The sequence below is a fragment of the Aethalodelphis obliquidens genome, unplaced genomic scaffold (genome assembly GCF_003676395.1).
Source record: "Aethalodelphis obliquidens isolate GAN/ISIS:26980383/991018 unplaced genomic scaffold, ASM367639v1 scaffold39, whole genome shotgun sequence".
Taxonomy (NCBI): Eukaryota; Metazoa; Chordata; class Mammalia; order Artiodactyla; family Delphinidae; genus Aethalodelphis; species Aethalodelphis obliquidens.
In genome coordinates, this window is record NW_020837983.1 from 233,974 (window position 1) to 254,176 (window position 20,203).

A 20,203-nucleotide genomic window follows, 5' to 3' on the forward strand; every position below is an offset into this window, starting at 1 on the left:
TGGATTTGACAACAAAGGCAAAGCCAATAAAAGAAAAGTAAACAAGTGGGACTACATCAAACTAAAAAGCTTCTGCATGTCAAAGAAAACCAACAAAATGAAATGGCAACCTATGGAATGGGAGAAAATATATGCAATATATGCAAAACATATATCTGATACGGGATTAATATCTAAAATATATAAAGAACTCAATAGCAAAAATCAAACAATCCAATTAACAAACGGACAGAGAAACTGAATAGACATTTCTCCAATGACATACAGATAGCCAACAAGTACATGAAAAAGTGGTCAACATCACTAACCATCAGGGAAATCAAAAGTATCTCACAGATATTAAAATGGCTGTCATCAAAAAGACAAGAGATAACAAGTGTTGGCTAGGATGTGGGGAAAAGGGAACACTTGTGCACTGTTGATGGGGATGTAAATTGGTGTAGCTACTATAGAAAACAGTATGAAAGTTCCTCAAAAAGTTTTTTAAAAATACATCATATGACCCAGCAATTCCACTTCTGGCTATATGTCTGAAGGAAAGAAAATCACTGTGTCAGAGAAATATATGCACCTCTGTTTCACTGAAGTATTATTTACAATAGCCAAGACATGGAAATAACTTAGGTGTCCATCAATGGACAAATAAAGAAAATGTGGTATATATACAAAATGGGATATTACCCAGCCATAAAAAAGAAGGAAATCCTGTTATCTGTTACAACATGGATGAATTTTGAGGCCATTATACTAAAATGGCAGAGAAAGGCAAATACTGTATGATCTCACTCATGTGGAATCTAAAAAAACCCAACTTACGGAAACAGAGAACACATTGGTGGTTGCCTGAGGCAGGGGGGTAGGGAAAATGGATCAGGGTGGTCAAAAGGTACAACAAACTTCCAGCTATAAGATAAACAGTTTCTGGGTATTGAATGCACAGCATCTTGACTACCTTTAACAATACTGTATTGTATATTTAAAAGTTGGTAACCTTTAAGATGTGATCTTAGAAGTTCTCATCACGAGAGAACAACAATTTGTAACTATGTGAGGTGACTGAGGTTAACTAAACTTGTAGTAATCATTTCACAACATGTACATATATCAAATCATTATGTTGTATACCTTAAACTAATTTATATCTCAATAAAACTTAAAGATATATGAAGTAAAAATGGACAGAACTAAAGGGAGAAATAGACAAATCCACAACTACAGTTGGAGATTTTAATATGCATCTTTCAGTAACTGGTCAAAGAGAAAAAAAATTAGTATATTAAAGATTTCAATAGTATTATTAACCACTGACCTAACTAACATTTATAGAACACCTATACGCACAAACTGTACGTGTACATAGAACTTTACGTGTACATAGAACACAAACAGACCAACCATATGCTGTGATAAAACAAGTTGCAAAAAATTTCAAAAGACTGAAATTCTTACTAAATACATCTCTCACCATAGTGCAATTAATTTAGAAAGCAGTAACAAAGAACTGGTAACTAACTAGCTATTATATCTCTGGATAGACAGAGAACTTTTATTTGGAAATTAAATAGCTAATGCACATGTCAATGAAGAAAGCACAAGGAGATTAAAACATATTTTGTATTGAATAATAACACAAATATCCAAAGTTGTCACATGCAGCTAATGCAGTGCACAGAGGGAAACATATAGTTTTGAATTCTAATATTAGAAAGAAGACAGGTTTAAAATCAATGATCTAAGTTTCCATCTACAGGGGCTAGAAAAATACGAGCAAAGTTAAACACAAAGTAAGTGGAAGGTAGGAAATAAAGAGTGAAAATCAATGAAACAAGACAAAAAATAGAGAAAATCAACGAAACTAAACATTCTTTAAAATTTTTAGAACAGAATTGATAAACTTCTAACTAGATTGATCAAGCAAAAAAAAAGAACACAAATCTCTGAAAAGAACAAAAGAGACATCACTATATATTATACAGACATTAAAAGCTTAATACAGGAATATTATGAACTCTACGCCAGTAAATTTGTTAAACTTGAGGGAGGAGAAAACTTTACCTAAGTCTCAATGTGCTTTGATCTCTTAGGAAGGAATATGGATCATGATCATTCAAATAAGCAAATATAGACTCCCACTAGTGTGCCCAACCACAAGGTTTCAGTTAACGAATTAGGACGAAATACGTAAGGAAGATACTTCTGGGTAGAAAGAGCATTATACCTAGAGAAAGGGAAGGGGGTATGCAACTTTAAAAGTGCTGCTGGAGATCCTTTTTGACCCACCTCCCAGAGAAATGGAAATAAAAACAAAAATAAACAAATGGGACCTAATGAAAGTTAAAAGCTTTTGCACAGCAAAGGAAACCATAAAAAAGACAAAAAGACAATGCTCAGAATGGGAGAAAATATTTGCAAATGAAGCAACTGACAAAGGATTAATCTCCAAAATATACAAGCAGCTCATGCAGCTCAATATCAAAAAAACAAACAACCCAATCCAAAAATTGGCAGATGACGTAAATAAGACATTTCTCCAAAGAAGATATACAGTTTGCCAACAAACACATGAAAAGATACTCAACATCACTAATCATTTGAGAAATGCAAATCAAAACTACAATGAGGTATCACCTCACACCGGTCAGAATGGCCATCATCAAAAATCTACAAACAATAAATGCTGGAGAGGGTGTGGAGAAAGGGAACCCTCTTACACTGTTGGTGGGAACGCAAACTGGTACAGCCACTATGGAGAACAGTTAGGAGGCTCCTTAAAAAACTAAAAATAGAACTACCATATGACCCAGCAATTCCACTACTGGGCATATACCCTGAGAAAACCATAATTCAAAAAGTCATGTACCACAATGTTCACTGCAGCACTATTTACAATAGCCAGGATATGTTAGCAACCTAAGTGTCCATCGATAGATGAATGGATAAAGAAGATGTGGCACATATATACAATGGAATATTACTCAGCCATAAAAAGCAACGAAATTGACTTTTTTGCAGTGAGGTGGATGGACCTAGAGTCTGTCATACAGAGTGAAGTCAGAGAAACAGAAAAATACCTTATGCTAAGACATATATATGGAATCCAAAAAAAAAAAAAAAATGTTCTCATGAACCTCGGGGCAGGACAGGAATAAAGACACAGACGTAGAGAATGGACTTAAGGACATAGGGAGGGGGAAGGGTAAGCTGGGACAAAGTAAGAGGGTAGCATTGACATATATACACTACCAAATGTAAAATAGCTAGCTAGTGGGAAGCAGTTGCATAGCACAGGGAGATCAGCTTGGTGCTTTGTGATCACCTAGAGGGGTGGGATAAGGAGGGTGAAAGGGAGACACAAGAGGGAGGGGATATGGGGATATACGTATGCATATAGCTGGTTCACTTTGTTATACAGCAGAAACACAACACTGTAAAGCAATTATACTCCAATAAAGATGTTAAAAAAAAAAAAGTGCTCCTGGGCAATGGACAATTGTGAGATTATGGTCAAAGGCTAGGTTACCTCTTCCCTGCCACCACCTAAAGGCCCAGGTCAAAAATGGGGGCAGAGTTCCCACTCATCTGACTAAGAAAGGGAGGTGGCAAGTTACACCTCCCCTCTTTCTCCTAAAACATGTAAAGGCTTACAGAAGAGTCCCCCAAAATCCAAGGGAAAAGGTACACACCTTACCCAAGCATGGGTGTGACTAAAGTTGTTCAGGGCAGAGCTAAGAGCTTTATAAAAACTGTGCAGCACTGAAGGATCTATGCAAAGCAATGGCAAACATCTTTCATCTATTTAACAATACTTTCTAAGCTAAACAGAACTTAAAGGGAATTTTAAAAACTCAGTCAGTTCTGGAGTGTTTGAGCTTTTAGACTACTCCTAGAAAGTTAGAGAGACCATTATTCATTTATCTTTGAATTCTTTCAATGTTGTGGAGGGTAATGTTTTATATAAAATACACATTTAATAATGTTTCCTAAACAAAGAATTTGAAGGGATAATAAAACGAAGAAACAAGAAAAAGCTAGGACATTTAAAAACTATGTCCTGAAAGGAAATAACATGTTCTGAAGGCTGGTCAAGGGTGCAAAGTATATTAGTCAGATACTTAAATATGGTGACTTCCCTTGACTGAATATGAAGGAACACTAAATCTTCCATGAAGGCTTAGCAACACTATAAACTAATATATGATATAACTTTTCATGCTAGGCTATCTCTCACAACCTAAAAAGGGGTGGCAGAACCTACGTGAAACTAGGAAGTTTTCAGTCAGTATAAAAAGCATGTTCTACCTCCTAAGACAAAATGCATCAGTCCTTAGAGCAGGTAAAAAGACTTTACCCTAATTATAATGTACAGCCAAAGCTGTCTATATGACAAAATGTGGAAAAAGACATTCTTTTTTTCTTACCATCTCCCTTTAAGGTAGAAAGAAGACGATCTTACCATTTCTACTTTATAGATACAAAAACTACGATTCTAAAAGGCTCAAAACACCCAGCTCAGTAAGACCACCAAATAGGTCTTATCTCATTCTAGTGAGATCTATCCAGAAGCTTGATGAAGTCTTCCACTATCATTCCCAGTACTAGAATAATATGTGGGTGACATCTTCAACACTGAAATCCATTTCACTTGGGTTACTTCAGCTCAGGGAAGACTATGGCATAATGGAAAAGAAAAAAATAATAAACAGAAAAAAATTATGTTTTGATATGACTACAACCTTCCAATCTAGTCAGTGAAGAAGAATAAGGTACAGAACACTGTATATATTATGCTATCATTTTATAGGAAATTACTGAAAAATGATATGCAGAGAAATTTGAATAGACATTAAAAATCTCTGTAAAGACTCATAAGAAATGAGTGTCATGGATTTTTTCAGAGGAGGGGAAACGAATAGCTAGGACAGTGGTAGAAGGGAGACCTTTTAATCTTCTACCCTTTTTATACTTTTAGAATTTTGAACTGAGACCACAGTAACTATTCAATAAGTTAAAGTAACGTTTAAAAATGAAAAAAACATTATTATAAAAGATTAGATAACAAAGACTGAAAACAGAATAAACAATACTAATTGTCACACACAAAAGAAATGGAGTTTTGTTCATTTTATTTAACAAATTTAGGCCATAAACTTAAATCTTCTATACACTATATGCATGTATCCCAGAGGAAACTCGATGTAAATACTTGATAGGAAATGTTTTTCCATGGCTTCTTCATAAAACCCTGTTATCTTCTCCTTTTTACATTAGGATTGTATCTGCAAAGAAAGAAACAGTTAAATGATATCTAGATAAATGACAGCATTCCTTTCACTTTTCAAGTTAAAGAGCTTTCAAAACATAGACATACTTCTGCAAACAGAAATGAGAATGCTAATTTTATCCTTGGGATCAGATATTAAGCACTGACATTTTTACTGTCATTTATCCTTTTGATGCTGCTTTGATGAATATTTGGTAAAACATCATCAAAAAATCCTGTAAAAGCACTAAAATAATTAATGAAAACAACAGTTTAAAAATTAATACATGTTTTTATACTTCCTCCAGGATGGCTGCAAACAGACCTCTCCACTCTCAAATTAAATTATATCATTTTCACCAAGAGCATAATGAACCTCAAATATAATTATAAAGTCTTCTCCTATAACAAACAATGTAGTTGGGCAACTATTCCCATCTGACTTGTACTTATGAAAAATCAGCACCATTTGTCAACATTTTCATCAATGATTCACACTGTCAATAATGAAATTAAAGAATCAAATTGGTTACAAAACAGACTCAAAATACAGTATTTCTTGGGAAAATGTTATTCTCCCCTAGCCAGTATCTACCTACAATATTGTTTATGAATATTTGTGAGCTAATTATTATAATGTTTGTTGGGTCTGCAGGAATGCTGAAAATGTTAAATCAGAATTAAATTATAATCATCCATTATAACTCCTCTAACCCTCCCACAAAAACCTGCTTTGAAACTCTAATCCAGCTTCTTATTTTTATGTATGTGCCAAATAAAACTAACAAATGGTCTGGTATTTTACTTGTCTTATTTCAAAACCCCATTCATTCATAATTCTACTCAGAGCTAAAAATCTCACAAATTTATCAGCCAAATTCACCCAGCTCAGGACCCTTCTTTTGCCTAAATGCCCCAAATAAATTTTAAATATCTTGTGACACAGTATAAGTGAATTAAGCTCAAACCTAGAAGCTACATCCAGTAAACCTAATTATGAGGTGCTCAAGTAGTAAAAAGAAATACCTATATTAAAAACAAGACAAAATATTCTTTCGGTGAAGGTACTGAAGTGTCTATTTCTAAGGATAGAAGAAACAAATATTTAAACTCTATCAATAGAACTGAATTTTATATACAAAGATTCAGGAGAAAGCTGAAATTAAACTTTACCTAAAGAGTTCATCGGCAAGAGATTCTTCTTTTGCATGTTGATTTTGCACCTGTCAAAATTAACATAGTTTCAGAAACTTGCTAAGTGATGAAAATATAGTTAATGAAATTGCCATGCTGGGTGATCACATCCCAGAGGTCACCAGGTCTGTAAGTTTTTGCCTCTATGACTTCTTGCCCATTCAACAGGTCTGTTCCGTATTCACTTCATGCCAAGATTACTGCGAAAGTCCTCTAATTGAACAACTTTCTCCAGCCAATCTCCTCTCAAAGGCAACCAACACATACATTGCCAGCTTGTTGAGTTTTTAAACATTTTTTTCCAGGAGAACCCTTTTACTAAATGAAATTTCAGTGTTTTGAGATCATACCACTGATGGAGGGGCTGAAAGGGCAATATTTACCCCCCCTTCAACCAGAGCAGCTCTGCAGGTAAAGTGGCTCTCTTCCTCACAGCCCCAAATCAGGACTCAGAAGTTGCTGCTGAATCACCTCACCCACAAAATAATTTAAAACACAAACTCACCAAACTCCTAAAGTACCTTTGACAGTTAGGACTGGAAATACCTTGTGCTGGGTGCATCTTCCTAAAGTCCAGTATGATGGACTTCAGTATGTATGATCCTATCATGTGCCATGATCCTATCATGTGCCATTCAAAACCCTTCAATGACTTCTCCCACCTACCAAAGAAAACACAAACTCTTGAGTCTGACCCTTAAATGGGAAAGGCTCTTCATAACCTGGCTCCATTCTACTTCCTCAATCACTTCTCACTCTCCTCTTCATGAACCCTGTATGCCAGTTAAACTGAATCACACAAAAAGACAAAACAAACAAAAAACCAGGCTCACCTCCGAACAAATATACTGGGACCCTCTCTGCTTTTGTTCATGACAAAAAATGTGATACAGTATCCTCCTCTTTCCACATCTGACCATCTTTCAAGGTGCATTCACTCAATAATTGTTTAGTGTCTACTATGCATCAAGGAACATGTTCTTCACCTCTTTAACAATGGCTTTCTAATCCTCTTCATTTAAAAGTAAGTCTGCTATGAAGAACTCCCACAGAACTTTACCTATGTGACTCCTAGATGTTCATCAATTTCTATCTTCTGTTATAATTATTTATATCACATCTCCACTAAAAAACTGTAAGTTCTCTGAATGCAGACACTGTTTGCTTACTGTAAGTAATTTACATTTGTGTATTTCCAGATACTATCTTAAAACTGTTTCTAAAAAGAACTCATTTAATCTTCATATAATCTCATTACTACTTTTACACTATTATTCCAATTGTAATCAATAAGGAAACAGAGACTTAGGTTAAGTACGTTGTAGAAAATCAAAAAATTGTCATATGGAAGAACTGGGATTGACCAGGTCTCCTTGAATAAAAGCACCAGCTATTAACCAGGCTGTTACACTGCTTCTGAGTCTTTGGAAAGGGCCTAGAAGAAGACTTGTAGGGATTCAAACTTATAGAATGATTTTCTATTCATACAGTGAAATGTCAAACTGAAATTACATCTTTTACATTTTCTAATAAGTACAGCAGAACACAAATGGGAAGGCACATGATTTTCATAAAGCAGTTGTCAAAAAAGCTGCTGGTATCATTCTCCTAAATATTCTTAGAGGCTTCCTAGTAAGGGATGTGAATTTTAAAGTTTAAATAGTAAACAAAAATCAGCTTTATCTTATATATCTTAGTAAAATCATTAAGTAAAAAAGTATTAAAAACCAGAAATCCTCCTATTACTGGCATTTTTCAGTGGCTTGGGAGAACTACAAATCACAGTCTTTCAAAAGTCAAATCAGGTTGGGTAGAGGTCAAAGAGTTATTACGTTTAATGCACAGAATAAAAATATCCTATATTCAAAGAAAGTTTGGGAACTAAGTGATTATGAAAACTAAGACTGGTCTGCAGCAAAAGAAGAAAAAGGAGGGCTAAAAAAGAACAAAGGCAGGGAATACAGAAGAGTAGCTAGAGCAAGCCTAGGGAAACATCAAGACAGTAGCACATTTATACATAGAAGCTGCAGTCATGTAGAAGAACAAAGTCAACTCTATTATCTTAGAGAGCAAATCCTACCTAGAGCACCTAAAATTGTTCTAGCAAAAAAAGGAGAGATTTGGTAGAATAAATCTAGGACACAGCCTCTCTACTAATGCTAATGAAATAAATGAAAGATAGGAAAAAGTCAGCAGCTGCACCATCGTTCTGTCAACTCCTCCCCATCCAAGAACAAGTAAAACTCGACAGCTATAATTAATCAAGAAGCACATAACCCCACGCCACAGACTTCAAAAGAAGTCTTTTGGCTGTGCAAAGAACCAAAAGATTAATGCAACTGATTCCTAACCCTCCCCCAACTCATTAAAAAGTGCTACGGAACTGTCCAAACCTGAGAATTCTTACTAATAATACAAATTTGGGAAAAAGTAGCCTGAGCAGGAAAGAGAAAACAACTGCTGGTGGACTGCTGGGAGGGGACTAATGGCATGGAGAGGTAAGTGGGACTGACACTGACCAAAGGCATAGGCTCCAGGCATCCCTGACAAATTAGGCAAATAACCTAAAATGTAAGTTATTCTCTTCTGGGATAAGATATACTCCCTGGTACATATTTAATTCCAGTTCCAAGAAAGAGCTGCACACAGCTTTACATTACCCTTGCCTTTCCTCAATTCAATGTTTTCAGGCAATAGAAACTAGATGGGACATGCAATGTGCCTTTGACTGAACATGCTGCCATACCAACAGTATGGAGGCATCAGGATAATTGTTTTTTATGAACAAGCTAAGATGGGTAGGAGTGACTTCAACGACATTCAATTTTTGCCTCACAAACTGGTTTCAGAATGTAATCCCTGCAATAAGATGTCATATAATGTTTCACACAGCAAACAATATCTGGAAAGGGTATTTTACTTTAAATAGCTGCAAGATCAAAGAAAACAGGAAAGCCACTCCACATCCAGATGGAAAAAAAGAGAGAGAGACTGGAATAGAACCTGCAAAAGACAGTTAAAGAACCTAGTCTGAAACAAATAATAACCCATAAATAAAAAATAAATAAAATTAATAAGAACATGAATGCAATAAAATAAGAACAAGAGTTAAATATAGAAAAAACACAATGAAATGAAATGGGAATGAATGCTAAGTAAACAAACCGAGAACTCTAATAACACCATTTCAGAATTAAATAAATGAGAAATAGCTAACACTGTTTCCACTGTTATAAATGCTTTATTAAGTAGTATCGTATGTTATTCTCACAAAAAGCCTGTGAAATGGAGGTACTATTATTATTCCCATTCTGCAAAGGAAGAAACAGAAGGATAAAGAAGTAATTTCCTCAAGGTCACATAACATAGCTGGTGAGGAACAGAAGAGACACAACTGAAATTTGGATTTCTGATATAGTGAAAGAGCTTAAGAAAACCACAATGAACGTAGAAGAAATGCATGTGAAGGGCAAAGGTGATTTAATAAAAGGAGAGTTATGTCTTAAATGTAGAGAACCCAGCAAATATAAAAATGTTTTTAAAGATGTAATAGAAAAGTTCCTTGAAATAAAAAAAGAACTGCACCTACAAATCAAAATAGCATACTTTACTCTGGGAAAAATGAAGGGAGAATGATCAACACTGAGATATATTCTGACTGTTACTGACTTTCAAGCCTAAGAAGGAATACTGAAGGCATGCAAGTCACCTAAAAAGGGAGAAAAGGGGCACTGGCATGAGGTGCGGGCGGGGAAGCAGAGGAAGCACAAATAATTTCCTCACTCTTCACAGTAGGAGCCAACAAACAGTATCTAAAATCAAAATATGTAGTTTGAAACAAATACTGATTATAACCTGATAGTGTTTTTCTTATTTAGGGATCTCAGGAAATATCTGGAAGGAAGAAGCATTTATACGAATTCAGCAATGCTTTCAGTTTTACTTCCTTCTATCAATCTCTCTCCTTCCCTTCCTACATTATCCCTCCCTGCCTCCACTCCTCCTCAATAAACAGACGTCTGGAACATTATGTATTTAATGTCTAAATGGGTACTTAGGATTTTCACTTCTTCATTCTTTTGTGTACTACCATAATTATTTGGAATGCACATTTATAAAATGGCAAAGCCAGTTATCCTTTCAAAAAAGAATGAAGTGAAGGATGGTACCTCCATCCTTCCATTTTCTGACATTAAAAATCCTGACAACCCTATTTTTGAGTGACCTAACAATTTTTTGATTAAAAAAAGCATGTTTAAAAACAAATTTCTGAATACTACATTAAACCCATAATAAAGCAAAATATAAATCCTGAGATGTCACCAAGTACCAAAGCCAGCTTTTGCCCTGCCCTGGGGGGATCTACAAAGCAGGAAAAAACCCAGGCTCTCCTTTGATGTCTGTACAGGAAATGAGCATTATTAAAGAAAATCCAAGATAAATAGAATAAAAGACTCCAGCACTAAAGGGCGAAAGAGGAACAAACTCTACAACACAAAAGGAGACAGCAAAGAAACTTGCCTATCTTGACCCTGACACAGGGTGAAAGAAATAAATAAAAAATCTCACTATGTTTATAATGACAAGGTAGCCTTCACCCAAGCTTCTGGTCCAAATACATTAACTACCTGAATGATCCCAAAACATCACAAGCAGAGATTAAAGTAGTCTCATATTGGTAGAACAAGATTGGCAGACACAAACTTATCTTTTCTGGAGGAAATAAACCTCAAATTAGGACTTAAGAAATTCCCATAGATCAAGTTCCAAGGAAAATGAGCAGTTCACATTCAAAGATCACAAAATACATACTTGGAAACAAGGCACCGTAAGAGAGAACTACATTAAACAGATCAACACTTTAGGTATTGGTATCATTGGGAAAAGAATACAAGAGAGGAACTTTAAAATGTCAGCAGGGAACAAGATTTAGAAATGACAAAGATTTCCAGAAATGAAAAAATCCAATAGGTTGAATGAAAACTCAGTGGATGAATGAGATACCAACCAGACAGAGCTCAAGAGAGGAGTACTAAACTGGAAGACAATTTAAAGAAATTACCAAAGTACAATCCAAAGAAACAAAGCAGTGAAATATACAGAAAGGAGCTAAGATACATTGAGAAGAAAGTGGGATTTAACTTATGTCACATCAGAGTGCAAGAAAGAGATATTGTCCCTACCCCCTAATTACCAAACAGCCCTACTTCAAACAGCCCATTGAGATGACCAATGGAGCCCACCTTTGGGTTTCAGTAGGACCGGATAATCACGCAATACAAAGACTAAGAAGAAGACTTTCTACCTTTGGATATGGACTCTGATTACCTCTCAATTCAATGGTCATGTGTTTCTGAATTCTTAACTTTCACGTAGTACTTCTATATTAAAAAGCTCCCAACTTTAATGAATTTTTTTCAAATTCACCAGTTTAAAAAAAGGGGTTGAGGACTTCCGGGAAGATGGCAGAAGAGTAAGACGCGGAGATCACCTTCCTCTCCACAGATACACCAGAAATACATCTACGCGTGGAACAACTCCTACAGAACACCTACTGAACGCTGGCAGAAGACCTCAGACCTCCCAAAAGGCAAGGAACCCCCCACGTACCTGGTTAGGGCAAAAGAAAAAACTAAACAGAGACAAAAGGATAGGGACGGGTCCTGCACCAGCGGGAGAGAGCTGTGAAGGAGGAAAAGTGTCCACACACTAGGAAGCCCCTTCGCGGGTGGAGACTTCGGGAGGCGGAGTGGGGGAGCTTGGGAGCCGCGGAGGACAGCACAGCAACAGGGGTGCGGAGGGCAAAGCGGACAGATTCCAGCGCAGAGGATCGGGCCGACCGGCACTCACCAGCCGAGAGGCTTGTCTGCTCGCCCGCCGGGGCGGGCGGGACTGGGAGCTGAGGCTCCGGCTTTTGTCGGAGCGCCGGGAGAGGACTGAGGTTGGCGGCGTGAACACAGCCTGCAGGGCGTTGGTGCGCCGCGGCTGGCCGGGAGAGAGTCCGGGGAGGGGTCTGGACCTGCCGAAGAGGCAAGAGACTTTTACGTCCCTCTTTGTTTCCTGGTGCACGAGGAGAGGGGATTAAGAACGCTGCTTGAGAGAGCTCCAGGGACGGGCGCGAGCCGCGGCTAAGAGTGCGGAGCCCAGAGACGGACATGGGACGCTAAGGCTGCTGCTGCCGCCGCCAGGAGGCCTGTGTGCGAACACAGGTCACTAGCCACACGCCCTTCCGGGGAGCCTGTGCAGCCCGCCACTGCCAGGGTCCCGGGATCCAGGGACGGCTCCCCGGGAGAGCGCATGGCGCGCCTCAGGCTGCAGCGTCACGCTGGCCTCTGCCGCTGCAGGCCCGCCCCGCACTCCGTGACCCTCCCTACCCCCCGGCCTGGGTGAGCCAGAGCCTCCGAATCAGCGTCTCCTTTAACCTCCTCCTGTCTGAGCAAAGAACAGACGCCCTCCGGCGACCTACACGCACAGGCGGGGCCAAATCCAAAGCTGAGCCCCTGGGAACTGTCAGAACAAAGAAGAGAAAGGGAAATCTCTCCCAGCAGCGGATTAAAGCTCCACAATCAACTTGATATACCCTGCATCTGTGGAATACCTGAATAGACAAGGAATCATCCCAAATTAAGGAGCCCTGTGGATGAAAGGCTCTTGGTGCTGCAGCCAGGACTCAGTGCTGTGCCTCTGAGGTGGGAGAGCCAACTTCAGGACACTGGTCCACAAGAGGCCTCCCAGCTGCACATAATATCAAACAGCAAAAATCTCCAAGAGATCTCCATCTCAACGCCAGCACCCAGCTTCACTCAACGACCAGCAAGCTACAGTGCTGGACATCCTATGCCAAACAACTAGCAAGACAGGAACACAACCCCACCCATTAGCAGAGAGGCTGCCCAAAATCATAGTAAGTCTACAGACACCCCAAAACACACCACCAGACGTGGACCTGCCCACCAGAAAGACAAGATCCAGCCTCATACACCAGAACACAGGCACTAGTACCCTCCACCAGGAAGCCTACACAACCCACTGAACCAACCTTAGCCACTGGGGACAGAAACAAAAAACAACAGGAACTACGAACCTTCAGCCTGCAAAAAAGGAGACCCCAAACACAGTAAGATAAGCAAAATGAAAAGACAGAAAAACACACAGCAGATGAAGGAGCAAGATAAAAACCCACCAGACCTAACAAATGAAGAGGAAATAGGCAGTCTACCTGAAAAAGAATTCAGAATAATGATAGTAAGGTTGATCCGAAATCTTGGAGATAGAATGGACAACAGAATGGACAAATTGCAAGAATCAGTTAACAACGACCTAGAAGAACTAAAGATGAAGCAAGCAACGATGAACAACACAATAAATGAAATTAAAAGTACTCTAGATGGGATCAATAGCAGAATAACTGAGGCAGAAGAACAGATAAGTGACCTGGAAGATAAAATAGTGGAAATAACTACTGCAGAGCAGAATAAAGAAAAAAGAATGAAAAGAACTGAGGACAGTCTCAGAGACCTCTGGGACAACATTAAACGCACCAACATTCGAATTATAGGGGTTCCAGAAGAAGAAGAGAAAAAGAAAGGGACTGAGAAAATATTTGAAGAGATTATAGTTGAAAACTTCCCTAATATGGGAAAAGAAATCATTAATCAAGTCCAGGAAGCACAGAGAGTCCCATACAGGATAAATCCAAGGAGAAATACGCCAAGACACATATTAATCAAATTGTCAAAAATTAAATACAAAGAAAACATATTAAAAGCAGCAAGGGAAAAACAACAAATAACACACAAGGGAATCCCCATAAGGTTAACAGCTGATCTTTCAGCAGAAACTCTGCAAGCCAGAAGGGAGTGGCAGGACATATTGAAAGTGTTGAAGGAGAAAAACCTGCAACCAAGATTACTCTACCCAGCAAGGATCTCATTCAGATTTGATGGAGAAATTAAAACCTTTACAGACAAGCAAAAGCTGAGAGAGTTCAGCACCACCAAACCAGCTCTACAACAACTGCTAAAGGAACTTCTCTAGGCAAGAAACACAAAAGAAGGAAAGGACCTACAATAACGAACCCAAAACAATTAAGAAAATGGGAATAGGAACACACATATCGATAATTACCTTAAATGTAAATGGACTAAATGCTCCCACCAAAAGACACAGATTGGCTGAATGGATACAAAAACAAGACCCATATATTTGCTGTCTACAAGAGACCCACTTCAGACCTAGAGACACATACAGACTGAAAGTAAGGGGATGGAAAAAGGTATTTCATGCAAATGGAAACCAAAAGAAAGCTGGAGTAGCAATTCTCATATCAGACAAAATAGACTTTAAAACAAAGACTATTAGAAGAGACAAAGAAGGACACTACATAATGATCAAGGGATCGATCCAAGAGGAAGATATAACAATTGTAAATATTTATGCACCCAACATAGGTGCACCTCAATACATAAGGCAAATACTGACAACCATAAAAGGGGAAATCGACAGTAACACATTCATAGTAGGGGACTTTAACACCCCACTTTCACCAATGGACAGATCATCCAAAATGAAAATAAATAAGGAAACACAAGCTTTAAATGATACATTAAACGAGATGGAGTTAATTGATATTTATAGGACATTCCATCCAAAAACAACAGAATACACATTTTTCTCAAGTGCTCATGGAACATTCTCCAGGATAGATCATATCTTGGGTCACAAATCAAGCCTTGGTAAATTTAAGAAAATTGAAATTGTATCAAGTATCTTTTCTGACCACAACGCCATGAGACTAGATATCAATTACAGGAAAAGATCTGTAAAAAATACAAACACATGGAGGCTAAACAATACACTACTTAATAATGAAGTGATCACTGAAGAAATCAAAGAGGAAATCAAAAAATACCTAGAAACAAATGACAATGGAGACACAACGACCCAAAACCTGTGGGATGCAGCAAAAGCAGTTCTAAGGGGGAAGTTTATAGCAATACAAGCCCACCTTAAGAAGCAGGAAACATCTCGAATAAACAACCTAACCTTGCACCTCAAGCGATTAGAGAAAGAAGAACAAAAAAACCCCAAAGCTAGCAGAAGGAAAGAAATCATAAAAATCAGATCAGAAATAAATGAAAAAGAAATGAAGGAAACAATAGCAAAGATCAATAAAACTAAAAGCTGGTTCTTTGAGAAGATAAACAAAATAGATAAACCACTAGCCAGACTCATCAAGAAAAAAAGGGAGAAGACTCAAATCAATAGAATTAGAAATGAAAAAGGAGAGGTAACAACTGACACTGCAGAAATAAAAGAGATCATGAGAGATTACTACAAGCAACTCTATGCCAATAAAATGGACAATCTGGAAGAAATGGACAAATTCTTAGAAATGCACAACCTGCCAAGACTGAATCAGGAAGAAATAGAAAATATGAACAGACCAATCACAAGCACTGAAATTGAAACTGTGATTAAAAATCTTCCAACAAAGAAAAGCCCAGGACCAGATGGCTTCACAGGCGAATTCTATCAAACATTTAGAGAAGAGCTAACACCTATCCTTCTCAAACTCTTCCAAAATATAGCAGAGGGAGGAACACTCCCAAACTCCTTCTACGAGGCCACCATCACCTTGATACCAAAACCAGACAAGGATGTCACAAAGAAAGAAAACTACAGGCCAATATCACTGATGAATATAGATGCAAAAATCCTCAACAAAATACTAGCAAATAGAATCCAACAGCACATTAAAAGGATCATACACCATGATCAAGTGGGGTTTATTCCAGGAATGCAAGGATTCTTCAATATACGCAAATCTATCAATGTGATACACCATATTAACAAACTGAAGGAGAAAAACCATATGATCATCTCAATAGATGCAGAGAAAGCTTTTGACAAAATTCAACACCCATTTATGATAAAAACCCTGCAGAAAGTAGGCATAGAGGGAACTTTCCTCAACATAATAAAGGCCATATATGACAAGCCCACAGCAAACATCATCCTCAATGGTGAAAAACTGAAAGCATTTCCACTAAGATCAGGAACAAGACAAGGTTGCCCACTCTCACCACTCTTATTCAACATAGTTTTGGAAGTTTTGGCCACAGCAATCAGAGAAGAAAAGGAAATAAAAGGAATCCAAATCGGAAAAGAAGAAGTAAAGCTGTCACTGTTTGCAGATGACATGATCCTATACATAGAGAACCCTAAAGATGCTACCAGAAAACTACTAGAACTAATCAATGAATTTGGTAAAGTGGCAGGATACAAAATTAATGCACAGAAATCTCTGGCATTCCTATATACTAATGATGAAAAATCTGAAAGTGAAACCAAGAAAACACTCCCATTTACCATTGCAACAAAAAGAATAAAATATCTAGGAATAAACCTACCTAAGGAGACAAAAGATCTGTATGCAGAAAATTATAAGACACTGATGAAAGAAATTAAAGATGATACAAATAGATGGAGAGATATACCATGTTCTTGGATTGGAAGAATCAACATTGTGAAAATGACTCTACTACCGAAAGCAATCTATAGATTCAATGCAATCCCTATCAAACTACCACTGGCATTTTTCACAGAACTAGAACAAAAAATTTTGCAATTTGTATGGAAACACAAAAGACCCCGAATAGCCAAAGCAATCTTGAGAACGAAAGAAGGAACTGGAGGAATCAGGCTCCCAGACTTCAGACTATACTACAAAGCTACAGTTATCAAAACGGTATGGTACTGGCACAAAAACAGAAAGATAGATCAATGGAACAGGATAGAAAGCCCAGAGATAAACCCACGCACATATGGTCACCTTATCTTTGACAAAGGAGGCAGAAATGTACCGTGGAGAAAGGACAGCCTCTTCAATAAGTGGTGCTGGGAAAACTGGACAGCTACATGTAAAAGTATGAAGTTAGATCACTCCCTAACACCATACACAAAAATAAGCTCAAAATGGATTAAAGACCTAAATATAAGGCCAGAAACTATCAAACTCTTAGAGGAAAACATAGGCAGAACACTCTATGACATAAATCACAGCAAGATTCTTTCTGACCCACCTCCTAGAGTAATGGAAATAAAAACAAGAGTAAACAAATGGGACCTAATGAAACTTAAAAGCTTTTGCGCAGCAAAGGAAACCATAAAGAAGACCAAAAGACAACCCTCAGAATGGGAGAAAATATTTGCAAATGAAGCAACTGACAAAGGATTGATCTCCAAAATTTATAAGCAGCTCATGCAGCTTAATAACAAAAAAACAAACAACCCAATCCAAAAATGGGCAGAAGACCTAAATAGACATTTCTCCAAAGAAGATATACAGAGTGCCAACAAACACATGAAAGAATGCTCAACATCACTAATCATGAGAGAAATGCAAATCAAAACTACAATGAGATATCATCTCACACCAGTCAGAATGGCTATCATCAAAAAATCTAGAAACAATAAATGCTGGAGAGGGTGTGGAGAAAAGGGAACCCTCTTACACTGTTGGTGGGAATGTAAATTGATACAGCCACTGTGGAGAACAGTATGGAGGTTCCTTAAAAAGCTACAAATAGAACTACCATATGACCCAGCAATCCCACTACTGGGCATATACCCTGAGAAAACCATAATTCAAAAAGAGTCATGTACCAAAATGTTCATTGCAGCTCTATTTACAATAGCCCAGAGATGGAAACAACCTAAGTGTCCATCGATAGATGAATGGATAAAGAAGATGTGGCACATATATACAATGGAATATTACTCAGCCATAAAAAGAGACGAAATTGAGCTATTTGTAATGAGGTGGATAGACCTAGAGTCTGTCATACAGAGTGAAGTAAGTCAGAAAGAGAGAGACAAATACCGTATGCTAACACATATATATGGAATTTAAAAAAAAAAATGTCATGAAAAACCTAGGGGTGAAACAGGAATAAAGACACAGACTTACTAGAGAATGGACTTGAGGCTATGGGGAGGGGGAAGTGTAAACGGTGACAAAGCGATAAAGAGGCATGGACATATATACACTACCAAACGTAAGGTAGATAGCTAGTGGGAAGCAGCCGCATAGCACAGGGAGATCAGCTCGGTGCTTTGTGACCGCCTGGAGGGGTGGGATAGGGAGGGTGGGAGGGAGGGAGACGCAAGCGGGAAGAGATATGGGAATATATGTATATATATAACTGATTCATTTTGTTGTGAAGCTGAAACTAACATACCATTGTAAAGCAATTATACTCCAATAAAGATGTTAAAAACAAACAAACAAACAAACAAACAAACAAACAAACAAAAATGTGGGTGTTTTAGTTTAAAAAAAAAAAAATTTAGTAGTGTTTCTCAAATTACTGAGAATGTTCAACTGTATCAGAATCATCTTAGGCTTCTATTATACCAGCATTTTATGAGTGCAACCATGGAGAGGTAGTGTGACCATATCTAAGAGAAACACTGAAATAGAGAAAGTCAGGGAAGCTGTAACACATCAAGGTTCCTAGATTCAAATGCAAATATGTATAACCATCATCTTATAGAGCCTATTGAAGTTAGCCAACCTCAAAAATTATTAAGATGAAACTTAATAAGCTACACTTGAAATGAGTTTTAACCACTTATATGAGACTGGACATATTTTATAACCAGTAATTAATACCACAACAAAATATGATATTTAGGTATAGATCATTATCACAGATTCTAACAAGGACACACAAATGAGAATCAGATCTTAAAAGAAAATAAAAGAGGAGGTGGAGACAAGATGGCAGAGTAGAAGGACGTGAGATCACCCCCTCTCATGAAAACTCCAAAATCACAACTAATGGTTGAACAACCATTGACAAAAAATTGCTGGAACCTTCAGAAAAGATATGCTACATTCAAAGAGAAAGAAGCCACAATGAGGTGGTAGAAGCAATACAATTGTGATAAAATCAAATCCCATAATATTGCAGAGGTTCTCCCACAGGACTGAAAGTTCTGAAGTCCCACATCCCCAGCCTAAGGGTCTGCAAATGGGAGGATGAACCTCCAGAGAATCTAGCTTTGAAGGCCAGAAGAATTTGATCCCAGGAATTCCACAGACTGAGGGAACCAGAAACTGTACTCTTAGAGGGCACACACAAGGTCTTGTGTGTACCAGGACACAGGGAAAAAAGCAGTGACCTCATAAGGGCCAGGGCCAGACTTACCTGCTAGTATTAGAGAATCTCAGCAGGAGGCGGAGGGTGGTAGTGGCTCATTACAGGGACAACCCTCACATTGTAGGGGCACCAGAAGGAGAAGAGAGAGAGAGAAGATACCTGAGAAAATATTTGAAAAGGTAATAGCTAAAAACTTCCCTAACATGGGAAAGGAAACAGTAACCCAAGTCCAGTAAACACAGAGTCCGGGGCAGGATAAACCCAAAGAGGAATATGTCAAGACACGTATACTGAAACTTACAAAAATTAAAGAAAAAGGAAAAATTTTTAAAGCGATAAGGGAAAAGCAACAAATAACATACAAGGGAATTCCCATGAGGTTATCAGCTGATTTTTCATCAGAACCTCTACAGGCCAGAAGGCCACAGTGTATTTAAAGTGATAAAAGGTAAGAATCTATAACCAAGAATACTCTACCCAGCAAGGTTCTCATTCAAATTCAATGGAGAAATCAAAAGCTTTACAGACATGCAAAGGCTAAGAGAATACAGCACAACCAGACAAGCTTTGCAACAAATTCTAA

The 20,203-nt window shown here is 37.8% G+C and overlaps 1 protein-coding gene across 1 annotated transcript in view; it reads right to left on the reverse strand.

The window, feature by feature from the left end:
• Positions 1-5,106: 5,106 nt before the first annotated feature.
• Positions 5,107-20,203, reverse strand: part of NBN (nibrin) — a 59,014-nt gene continuing 43,917 nt past the window's right edge. The window contains 2 exon segments of the mRNA XM_027131369.1: positions 5,107-5,276; positions 6,434-6,483. Of these exon segments, the coding sequence (XP_026987170.1) occupies positions 5,246-5,276; positions 6,434-6,483 (81 nt within the window). The 3' untranslated portion in view covers positions 5,107-5,245.